The 11,825-nt window shown below is 51.2% G+C and overlaps 1 protein-coding gene across 1 annotated transcript in view; it reads right to left on the minus strand.

The window, feature by feature from the left end:
* Positions 1–1,102: 1,102 nt before the first annotated feature.
* SRRM3 (serine/arginine repetitive matrix 3) overlaps positions 1,103–11,825 on the minus strand; it is a 69,616-nt gene continuing 58,893 nt past the window's right edge. Inside the window, exons 10-11 of the mRNA XM_015407981.1 lie at positions 3,787–3,924; positions 1,103–1,286 (exon numbers count right to left, since the gene is read on the minus strand). Of these exons, the coding sequence (XP_015263467.1) occupies positions 1,103–1,286; positions 3,787–3,924 (322 nt within the window). The remainder of the gene's footprint in view (positions 1,287–3,786; positions 3,925–11,825) is intronic.

An 11,825-nucleotide genomic window follows, 5' to 3' on the forward strand; every position in this document is an offset into this window, starting at 1 on the left:
GTGGATAATAAGAGCTGTCTCAAAGTTGCCAGGCTGCTTAACTTCCAAAATGGGCTCTTTACTTCCAGTATCTTCCAGTATCTGCACCCACCGAAAAGTGCGTGAGATTGGATAAGTGGCTCTGGAAGCCCCTGTTCGCATCAATGTGCAAATCATGTGCTTCAGCATTGAGCTGTGGTCCTTTCCAGGTACACGGAGAGATGGCCTCTGCTCGGGACGGCGTCTGCATTTTCCCAGCAATCGTCTTCCTTCCTTCCTTCCCTCCCTCGTTTCCATCTACCCTTCATACTCTATATACCCCCAACCTCGGCCTAGCAACTTAGTTGCACGACTTTTCCCCCGTGAAAATTTACACACACACACCCACACCCGGCTCCCTTCCAGCTTCAAAATAAATTAAATGCGGGTTTCCCCAGGTAGAGCTGGAGTGAAATAAATAAATAATCAAATAAATAAATAATAATGAAAGCCCAAGGAAGTATCTTCGGTGAGCTGTTTGTTCAGGAAAGGGGGGATGGGGAAACCAGAGGATCATCTTTTCTTTCCTGGAGTCCAAAGTTCTGTGATAAGAGTCTACGTTTGTTCATTTGCTCTGTGTGTCTCATCCCCCCATACATTTGTTTCCACCCCAGAATCCCTCCCAAACTTTTTTGCCAGTAGAAATTAGGGGCGGACGTCGTGCCTCTCCCCACCTTTATCAGCTAGATCCCCATGTCCTTATTGGGAACATCTTGAGATGATCCTTCACTAACATTTGCCAAGAACGTGCGCTTACAAGCAGAGTTTTTGCCTCTCTTATGACGCCGCGTTCTTTTCATGGGCGACTCAGCAGTTTCTTCCCTGTTGGGCCCTTCATGTGGATTTCCTGATTCCCAAGGTTGGACCAGCTACCCCCCCCCCCCCCCCCCCGCCCTCGCTGGTGGGAGACATCCAGCCCCTCCAGAGACACAATGAGAAGGCTCTGGATGAGACGGAGAAGGGACAAAGAGACTGGTGTTGGATGGGCCGAGGAACCCTGGATTTTAGTAGGGCATGCCTGGGGAAGAGACTGGGTTGGGGAGAGGGCGACGCCCAGGTTCTCCAGCAACCCAGGTGTTGGGGCTCAAAAGCCAGTGCTCTCGGAGCTGCTGCAGCTGTTGTAGCTCGGGCTGCGACTGTGGCTGCGCGTCCGGCTGCGGCTGTGGCTGTAGCTGTCATAGCTGCGGCTGCGGCTGTAGGAATAGCTGCTCAGCGAGCTGGAGGATGATGGGCTAGGCCGGTAGTAGGGGATCGGACGCTTGCGGGCACTGCAGGCAGAAAGAGAAGCTCAGTTAGCACCCGGTGGTAGCGGTGGGATTTGCACTGGATTTAGATATGGGGGCTTCGGCTTTGGCACTGAGGGTGGAAATGAGCCAGCAGGTGGCAAAAGGTCTCTCTCTCTCTCTGTATAATAAAACCAAATGGGCAAGAGATAGTGGGCAAGGTTAAGATCTTCATCTGGACCTAAATGTGTACCTTGAATAAGGAGCGTGGATCAAAGGAACGCCGTTACTCTCAAGGCTGGGTCTGTTTCACCAGGCCAAGAGAAAACGAAAGATTCTGCACTCTGAATACTACCGTAGCTGACAAACATTGAGTCAGCTGCATGCCACTCATATCCTTTCACTTCATCGATTTCTCTTTTGCAAATTCTATACCACTTGATATTCAGGTGGGGGGAACAAAATCCTCACCTATAACAAAACGTCCGAATCAGCAAGTCTGAAAACTCACATTTTGGGAAGGCGGGCTGTCAAACCTTAACTAGTCTTCAACGGAGATGTCACGTTTAGGTGATAAATCTCAGAGCCTTCCCGCACATTCCAAGTCCCGTCTTTTTACTTGCCAGGTTGAATCTCAATTATTCAGTTCAAACCGGTTGGCGCTTTACTAGAGCAGGTGAGAATATGATCCAAACTGAAAAACTCGTGAAACGTGAAAGGGCGCCACGTGCCAGCCGGGTCCCTTCTGCTCAGCCCGAGTGGACCCCCTCACAAGCCGCACCGGCCTCCCCCCCTCCTCGGTGCCAAAGCTGCCACCCCTCAAGCCGTTAGTCCTGGATTAGCCAGCTAAAACAACAGAGAGTGAAAGGGTTAATAGCAGTTGTGTTTTTGCTTGAGACACTGGAGAACTGCAGCTGCAGGAAAACAGAAATGAGGGGTTAGTCAGAGAGCAAGATCCGCCCTCAAAGCAGCCCCCAACCAAAAAAAAACAACCCCTCCCCCAATCCTGCTGCTTTCTTGGCAGACAAGGGATTGGGTGGGCTGGCAGCACCATCTTAAGTCAATTTACACCCTTCTGAAACAGATGGCTCCGATGGGCCAGGCTAACCTGATCTTGTCAGGCCGCAGCAGGGCTGGCCCCGGTTAGTTCCTTGGATGGAAGACCAGGAAGGAAGTCCGGGATTGCTGTGCAAAGGCAGGCGATAGCAAACCACTCCTGCCTGTCTCTCGCTTTCAAAAACCCTACAGGGCTGACGTCAGTCTGCTGCAATTAGACAGCACAGTCCACCACTTCACACCCACTGACTTCGATGGATTTAGGGAAAGGTTTCCCTCGCTCGAAAGCCAGTCGAATCCGACTCTAGGGATGCGGTGCTCATCTCCGTTTCCAAGCCGAAGAGCCAGCGCTGTCCGAAGACGTTTCCGTGATCATGTGGCCGGCATGACTAGATGCTGAGGCGCACAGAATGCTGTTACCTTCACACCGAAGTGGTACCTATTTATCTACTTGGAATTTCCTGCTTTCGAACTGCTAGGTTGGGCAGGAGCTGGGGCCAGAGATGGGAGCTCACACCGTCATGCGGCCCTCGGGTCTCGAACGGCTGAAGTACCGACCTTCCGGTCTGTGGTTCAGCGTCTTAACCACTTGAGCCACCGCAGCCCCTTACGATGGATTTAGAAGGAAGTCATTGTCTTCAGATTGCATGTACCCCCAGGCCCACAGCCAGGATTCTTTTTATTCAGGGGGCCTTAAAATAAGTCACACCCCCTAAGTGAGCAGCCCTGCTCCTGCCCTCCCCTGCAACCACCCAGGCATCAGGGGGCCTGGGCTGGATGGGGAGTCAGGGGAGGCCAGGCCTCGAGAGGCCCCGCTGTAGCTACACCCCTTACTCTCCTCTCGCTTTCCCCAGAAGGTGTGTCAGAGTCTACCGGAGAGACCTGTGGGAGTATGCCCTGCATGGATACTGCTGGCCTTGTCTCCCAGGTCTGCGTTTGGTTAAAACTACATTCCCGTGATCTGGAGATTTATGAAAAACCGGAATGGTGGGTGATGGAGATTTGGAAGAGGGGAGGAAGGGACTCCTTGGCCAGCATCAGGCCACCCGTGGTTCGGTGCCCAACCCCAGATCTCTTTACCGGAGTCTCCCTACCAGCCAGTGCCGCCAGCCAGAATCTTGGTACAGCCCCCTCCACAGTCACCCTCGCCTCCTTCTCTGACCCATATCGCCACAGAGCCATTAGTTAGTGAGACTGACAGAGACAGAGAGACAGACAGAATATAGCTCCACAAAGCCTCACAGAGTGGCGGATTCAAGGAGACACAGCGGGGTCCTGATGGGAGGGAAGGTTACCATGGTAACCCGGCCCTGGCAGCTATGGGCTCCGCTTGATGTTTCTCCAGGAAGGACCTTGAGAATGGATGGAAAAGGAAAGGTTTGCAGCATTAATGAAAGGGACGTGCCCGAAATTCTCTTCATCCGAATTTTCTCCCGGGTTTTTTTGGGGGGGGCATCCTGAATTACCTGGCCTTGGTTCTAATGTTTACCTGGTGATCCTTCTGGGCTCCATAAAGCTGGGAGAGTCACGCCTTCTCTTTCGGATGGGGGAATAGCTTCGGGAGCGGCGCCGGGCACGGTTCGGTTCAGTGTCGCTGTGCCGGGTTCGCAGCTCGTTGTCTTTCTCTCTAGATGGGAAACAAAGCCGTCTTTTAGACAGATGTACCGGAGACTCTGGATCTTGAACCGAGAACATGAGGGTCTGCTTCTGGGTCTTTTGCCTTGGGAGGAACATAGGATCATCTGCCTCCTTGTCAGGGGTCGTTTCGTAGAAAAAGAGCTAGGGGAACTCATTAGCATAACTCATCAGCATATGCCACACCCCCTGACATCACCGGAAGTGTGTCATAAGGCCACACCCCCTGACATCACCGGAAATGTGTCACAAGGCCACACACCCCGCCCCCAACGGTCCCGGCCGCCACCGCCAGCCTTGCAGCTCCACTGCCGAGCCCCATGAGGGGCCCGGCGGTGGATCTGCAAGGCCGGCGGGAGTGCAAGGAAGCCCGGGCAGCCGGAAGCAGGGGCGGGGCTTCGTCATATGCCCCGCCCCCGTACCTCACCTGGGGGAACTGCGTTCCCCCGCGTCCCCCCCCAAAATGACCTCTGCTCCTTGTACTTCTTAAGCACAAGAGGGAATAGGTGGGCGTGAAGGAAGGGGTCATGGCTCAGGTGTAGAACACTTGCTTGGCATGCCGAAGATCCCAGGTTCAACCCCCGGCATCTCTTGTTAAAAAACATAAATCAGATCATAGGTGATGTGAAAGACCTCTACCTGAGACTTTGGAGAGCTGCTGCCGGCCCGAGTAGACAATACTGACCTTGGTGGATCAACAGTCTGGTTCAGTATAAAGCAGCTTCACGTGGCCATGTTTGAGACGTCAGCCCCAGTAGCTAACAGACAGTACACATGAATATGCTTTACACTTAACCAGTGGCCCATATAGATCAGCACGGTCTATTCTAGGCAGCAATGGCTCTGAAGCAGAGAAAGGTCCTCAGTTCTGCAGATCTGCAGTGTCAGATCTGTCGTGTCAACCTTCGACATGTGGCGTCAGATCTTCGGCATACTTTGAGGCAGGGATAATCACGCAGCGGCTCGGGAGCCGCATGCAACTCTTTGACGTGCCGTTTGTAGCTCTTCTGGGCACTGCTCCTCAATGTGGCACCTGTCTTATGTTTCAGGAGCATGAGTGAGGCCATTGCCCTGTAGGGCAAGTGGTTCCCACACTGCAACGGCTGCCACCACAGGGTCTGGAGGATGGGTAATCTTGTGTGATGGAGACTGCATGCCAGGGATGGAAATCAAATGGCTCATCCTCTCCAACAACCACTCCACACCCATCTCCATGGCCTCTGCTGTGGGAAGAGACAAACCTACACTGTCAGAAGGAATCTGGTAATTGAAAAGGCTATTCACAGCCCTGACCTGGATAGCCCAGGCAAGCCCAATCTTTTTTTAAAAAATTATTTATTTATGGATTTTCCGTTACAAAAAACAAAACAGCACAAACAAAAAAAGTTCCCCTTTTTACATATTATTTGTTGGAGTATATATTATACATTTCCCCCCATCCATTTATTTACTTTATTCCACCTTTTCCTAAAAACATTATCCTCTCTCCCTGCTAACATCAGATTTAGTTTGTCCATTTCCACTAATTCAAGGATCTTTTCAATTATCTCTTCTTTTTTTAGAGGCAAGCCCAATCTTGTCAGGTCTCGGAAGCTAAGCAGGGCCGACCCTGCCAAGTACTTGGAAGGGCGACCTCCAAGGAATACCAGGGCCCAGATGCAGAGGCAGGCAATAGTAAGCCACCTCTCTGAAATGTCCAAGCCCCACTAGCGGTCGCCAGAAGTCAATCATGACTTCCAGGCGCACACACACACACACACACACACAAAATACCCCCAAAAAGAGGTTATTTAGTTTCTATTTAAAATTAATAGTTAGACTTCATAGAATTATATGTGTGTGTTTGGGGGTGGCATACAGGGCATACTGTACTCATGTGGCTCTTTTGGTTAGTGGTAACCGTGAACGTGGCTCTTAGTGAATCACAAAATGAATACCACTGGTATCATCTCTCCCCATATATTTGAAATTGCCTTGCCCTGATCGTGTCCAGTGGTCCACCGAGCACTGTCTTGTCTCTTCAGACTGGCAACAGCCCGTCTACCTGAGATTTTTTAATAGGAGATGCTGAGGATTGAGAATCAAAGACCTTCTGCAAGCAAAGTGGGTGCTCTCCCATTCAGCTATGATCCCTCTGCAAAGGAAGATTCCAAACTAGCCAGGTATGATGCATAAAATGGGCCTGGTTTTTCTCAGTTCAGCCCTGGAACGTCAACAGAACAAAACCTTCTGCTTGCTGAACTCCATTTTCCAGGTTAAAGGACTCAGGGATCCTAAGCTGGAAAATACACTGCCATGGTCTAAGTTTGAGAACAGACACACAAGGTCTACATGGAGAAGAGAAGAAGAGATTGGATTTATCCCCCGCCTTTCACTACCCAAAGGAGTCTAAGAGCGGCTTACAAGCTCCTTTCCCTTCCCCTCCCCACAACAGACACTCTGTGAGGCAGGTGGGGCTGAGAGAGCTCTGACAGAAAGTGCTCTTTTTCGAGAACAGCTGTGCCAGAAGTATGGCTTGCCCAAGGTCATCCAGCCAGGTGCAAGTGGAGGAGTGGGGAATCAAACCAAGCTCTCCCAGATTAGAGTCCTCACACTTAACCACTACACCAAACTGGCTCTTGGGGCTGGGGGTTATTTTTAAAAGCTGGGTGTTATTTTTAAAAGATACTCATGGATCGATGAAGTTTGAGTTGATTATCCATCAATTAAACCGATTTATCAGTTAACGGATCACGTATGCAAGTGCTATCAAGTTGCAGCCGACTTATGGTGGCCCCAGCAAGGGGCTTTCAAGGCAAGTGAAAAGGAGAGCTGGTTTGCCCTTGCCTTCCTCTGCCGAGCCTTCCTTGGTGGTCCCCCATCCAAGTATTTGGGATCTGAGGAGACGGGAATATACCAAGCCACCTTTCCTCTCAGTTAACTGATTAAAAGGTAAAGGTAAAGGTTCCCTTGCTCGAAAGCCAGTCGAATCCGACTCTAGGGTTGCGGTGCTCATCTCCGTTTCCAAGCCGAAGAGCCAGCGCTGTCCAAAGACGTTTCCGTGGTCATGTGGCTGGCATGACTAAACACCAAGGCACATGGAACGCTGTTACCTTCCCACCGAAGTGGTACCTATTTACTTGCAATTTCTTGCTTTTGAACTGCTAGGTTGGCAGGAGCTGGAACTAGAGACGGGAGCTCACTCCGTCATGCGGCACCCCTGGGTCTCGAACTGCTGAACTACTGACCTTCCACAGCCTGCAGTTCAGCGTCTTAACCACTTGAGCCACCGCAGCTCCTAGTTAACTGATTAGCACAGCACAAATACAGGCTGAATTATGATCGTCAGAAAAGCAGGAATCATACAATCATAGAGTTGGAAGGGACCTCCAGGGCCATCTAGTCCAACCCCCTGCACAATGCAGGAAATTCACAAATACTTCCCCCTGCACCCTCAGTGACCGCCGTTCCACGCCCAGAAGATGACAAAAACCTCCAGGATCTCCAGCCAAACTGGCCTGGAGAGAAATTGTTTCCTGACCCCAAAGTGGCAATCAGCATTTCCCTGGGCGAAAGGGCCACAAGAACGGAGCACTGATGCAACCCTCCCTCTCATGATCTGCTTAATGAGAAACTTAATGAGCAAAATCAGTCATTCGTTAGAAGAAAAGGCCCCCGGCACACATTTTCTGTGCCATTCTCTGGTTCAGTGGTATGCATCAAACTGAACAAGCCTCAGAATCAAAGTAGGGTGTCCACGGTGATTCAAATAAGCCCTTCCAAGTTCATTACCCATTCCAAAAAGAAAGCATTGCCCTCAGCATTGTAGCCAAGAATTGTGTACGCCTCACCTGGTGCATGTGTTTTTTTTCTGTGAGCCAGACCGAGTCCTGCTGCGTGCAGATCTCTTCTCCCGGGACCGAGACCGTGATTTTGACGGTGACCTACTGGAACTCCAAGTGCTGCTGCGTGACAGGCTCTTCCTTCGCCCGGAATTGTGCCTAGAGTGTTTGGCTGGGGGTGGGGAGCAGCTGTGAGGTCTACTGCGATGACGCCTTTCCTTTGCCCTGAAAGAGGCAGTAGGCAGAAATTAGGGTGCCATGGACAGATGGACTTGCCTTGTATGACGCTCATGATCAGACTGTGAGCTGAACAGGGATATGTTTTGATTGCGTCCACTGAACCATTGCCAAACACAAAGGTGCTGGTTGGTCAAAAGCCCTCTCCAAGCTAATTTTGGGGATCACCAGTTCTTATTCCCTCTCCCCCTTTTAACGTTGCAAAATGAAGTGCTTCCCTCTCCTCCAAGCTGGATGGGGACAGAAGCAGGGGTCATTTCCTGCAGGAGCGCACAGGAGCGGAGCTCCGGCAGTAAAGAGCCCAGGGGGTGGGCACATGCAACAAGCCCCACCCCCTGCTCCCAGCAGCCCTCAGTCAGAGCAAGAAGCAGCCAGGTAAGTTGCAGAGCCCCCCCACCCCCCGGTCCAAAACAGTCCAGTGGCACCTTTAAGACCCAGTTTTATTCAGGTACAAGCTCTCCCTCCTCTGCGAGGACAGATCTGCACGTTCCCCCCCCACACACAATAGCTAGCCATCCAAAACAGTCCAGTGGAGCCTAAGTGGTGGGTGTTGCCTTCTGACACACTTCCGGTGACACCAGGGGGTGTGGCCTATGCAAATAAGTTATGCTAATAGGTTATGCTAATGAGCTCCTGCACCTCTTTTTCTACGAAATGACCCCTGGACAGAAGTAACGTTTTTAATCTCTGCATTGCAGAAGGGAGATGAGAAAGAGCCCATTTCATGCCTTTTCTCTGCAGCCCAAGATGTCAGTTTGGGGTGCGGAGGAGAGGAAGGCAATCAGCTGGGCTTCTGATAGTCTCTTCCCCCAAAGTACCTACGGAATATCTGGGAGGCAGTCACTCCTGATCCCACCGAAAAACTCCACTCACCCCTGAAAAACTCCGCTGGGTACACAGTCAAAGTTCTTCAGCAGGTTATCAGAAGACAACTCCCAGCTAATCCCTCATCTGCTTGGAGTTTGCTTTTGATGGCTGCCCAGTGTCCCACAAACTCAGGTCATCCGTGCATACATTGTGTGTAAAGGCTAACCCGACAGGCGGGAGAGGGGAAGATATACTGCGTTTGAAGCAAGGCCCATTGATGGCATTAACCCAATCAGAGGTGCAAGCCTTACGCGCCGGAAAGTAAGGACTACAGGTTCCCAGGGAGGTGAGAGGGCGAAGCATCAAGATCAGGCAGCAAGATAAGGCTAAGCGAGAAAATTGAAACCCACATTCCAGGAGAAAAAGATGTTCACTCTGCAGACTCCCCCCAACCCCCATATTGGCAGCGTAGCTGACACCCAGATGGCCATCCTTGCCAAATACACACAGTCGGGTCGCAAATGGTTGAACCAGGGGTCGTTTCGTAGAAAAAGAGCGAAGGGAACTCATTAGCATAACTCATTAGCATATGCCACACCCCCTGACATCAGGGGCCCAGCGGTGGACCTGCAAGGCCGGCGGGAGTGCGAGGAAGCCCCGCCAAGGCCCTCCCTGGCCCCAGGCAGGCAGGGGTGGAGAGAGGCAGGGAGGAAGCAACTTACCCTCCCTCTTCTCCTGCCTCCTCCTGGCTGAATGAGGGCCGGAAGCGGGGCGGCCGGAAGAGGGGGTGGGGCTTCGTCATGTGCCCCGCCCCCTGCACCTCACCCGGGGGAACTGCGATCCCCCCAGAATTGACCTCTGGTTGAACAGATTAACTGGCTGCCTGATCACCACTGGCGAATGGTAAATGAGCTGAACTGAAAGGAGTTGGAGCATCATCCCTAGCTAAGATTAGGATTGCAAGAACTCTATTGGCTCAGACCTTGAGGGGCTTGACCTTGGGTGTTCAGGGCTGGAAACAGAGTTGCAGATCTCCTGTCTTGGTTTGTGGGGCTGCCAGAGACCCAGTGGGGCTTCAAAGAAATGAGTGGCCACTCATAAAGGGCTTCATAAGTGATGGAAAATAAGGGGAGATCTGCAGGTCAGGGCCTTCTATGTATTATTTGTCATTCATTCTGCTCAGATTTTGTTAGGTCCACTGGTTTTACAATACTATGTTGTTTTCTGACACCTGGTTTCTATCTTCTCTGCAGAGTTTAAGAAATGTGAAAAAAATTCTGCTGATTTTGAAGGTCTGGAGCTATCGATTGATTTGCTTAGGTCCCTGCCACACGGGGGGGGGGAGAGGTACGGGCAAAGTGTGGCTTTTGGAAGCCGCACCAAAATAGAGATGCCGTGGTGGGATCACATTTATCCCCTGAGCCGCAGCGCATTCCCTCCCCTGCACGATCAGATGCCGGGGAAAGCCACGGTGGGGAAAGGGAGGCTGCCGAACTGTGCATGTGTGAGCATGCGCAGTTCAGCCAGGACCCTGGGATGCACCGGCAGAAGGACGCGCCGGTGATCCCACGGCCGGGCTTGATGTGGCCATGCTGGAAGGTCCACCTCGGTAAGTGGTTTAGTTTTGCTGCGGCTTTTCGGGCGGAAGGGCTGGATCGGGGACGGGTGAGCAACACTTCCCAGATGTTGCGGTGGGATCGTGCCCGTTTGTTGCGCCCCCGATCCGTCCCTCTCCTGGCCAAAAACCTTTTGTGTGACTGGGGCCTTAGTTGGTTTACTGAAGATTCTGATGTTATTGTAAGATGTTTCAAGAATTTTAATGGGAGGATGAGAATGAGACAGAAATGATCAGAATAAGACCACCCCAAAGCAACTTAAATAATTGCCCATTATACTGCTAGATTCATCCTCAAAGGGAATTTGGATGAAATGTTGGGTCTCTGGGAGTGGGGCATTTGTTTCTAAACCAGAAGGCAATGAGCTGAGTACTTCAGAATGATACTGGATTCTGGAGCCCCATTGTTTTGACCTGAAAATCCACATTTTATTTTTGTTTTTCCATTATGTAAACTGGAATCCCCCCTCATAGATCACTGCCTTGTCGTGGTGAGGGGGCTTGAGCGGTTCGATGAAGCTGTGGGCTATGCCGTGAAGGGCCACCCAAGACGGACAGGCCACAGCAGAGAACTCAGACCAAGAGTGATCCAATGGAGAAGGAAATGGCAACCCACTCCAGTATCTTTGCCAAGAAAACCCCATGGACAGTAACAAAAGGCTAAAAGATATGACGCCGGAAGATGAGCCCCTCAGGTCAGAAGGTGTCCAATATGCTACTGAGGAAGAGCAGAGGGCAAGTACAAGTAACCCCAGAAAGAGTGAAGTGGCTGGGCCAAAGCCGAAAGGACGCTCAGTTGTGGATGTGTCTGATGATGAAAGGAAAGTCCGATGCTGCAAAGAACAATATTGCATAGGAACCTGGAATGTAAGATCTATGAATCAAGGTAAGCTTGACGTGGTCAAAAATGAGATGGCAAGACTGAACATCGATATCTTAGGAGTCAGTGAACTTAAGTGGACAGGAATGGGCGAATTTAACTCAGAAGACCATTATATCTACTACTGTGGCCAGGAAATCGTAGAAAAAATGGTGTGGCCTTTATAGTCAATTAGAAGTAAAGCCCGTTGTGAAAACAATACAACGGGATCTAGAAAGAGGCTCTGGGCGAGTGCTCTGGCTGTGGGCAAACAGTGTCAATTTGCTGTGGTGACCTGAGCAGGGTATAATGACATAGTCCACTGTTTTCTCCGCAGGAGTTAGATGTCATAGTTTTCTTGTTTGTGAAATGTTTCAGGATTCCAATAAATAAATTTAAACATTAAATCAGATCATGCAGACACCTCCCTCCTCCGATCGCCGCCTGGAGTGGGTTGGGGGGCGGGAAAAGCTTGGAGTGGGTTGGTGGGGAAGCCTGGAGAGGGGGGGGAAGCCGACAGTGGGTTGGTGGGGAAGCCTGGAGTGGGTGGGGGG

This window comes from Gekko japonicus, unplaced genomic scaffold (genome assembly GCF_001447785.1).
Source record: "Gekko japonicus isolate JY-2015 unplaced genomic scaffold, Gekko_japonicus_V1.1 scaffold1, whole genome shotgun sequence".
In the NCBI taxonomy this organism is placed as follows: Eukaryota; Metazoa; Chordata; class Lepidosauria; order Squamata; family Gekkonidae; genus Gekko; species Gekko japonicus.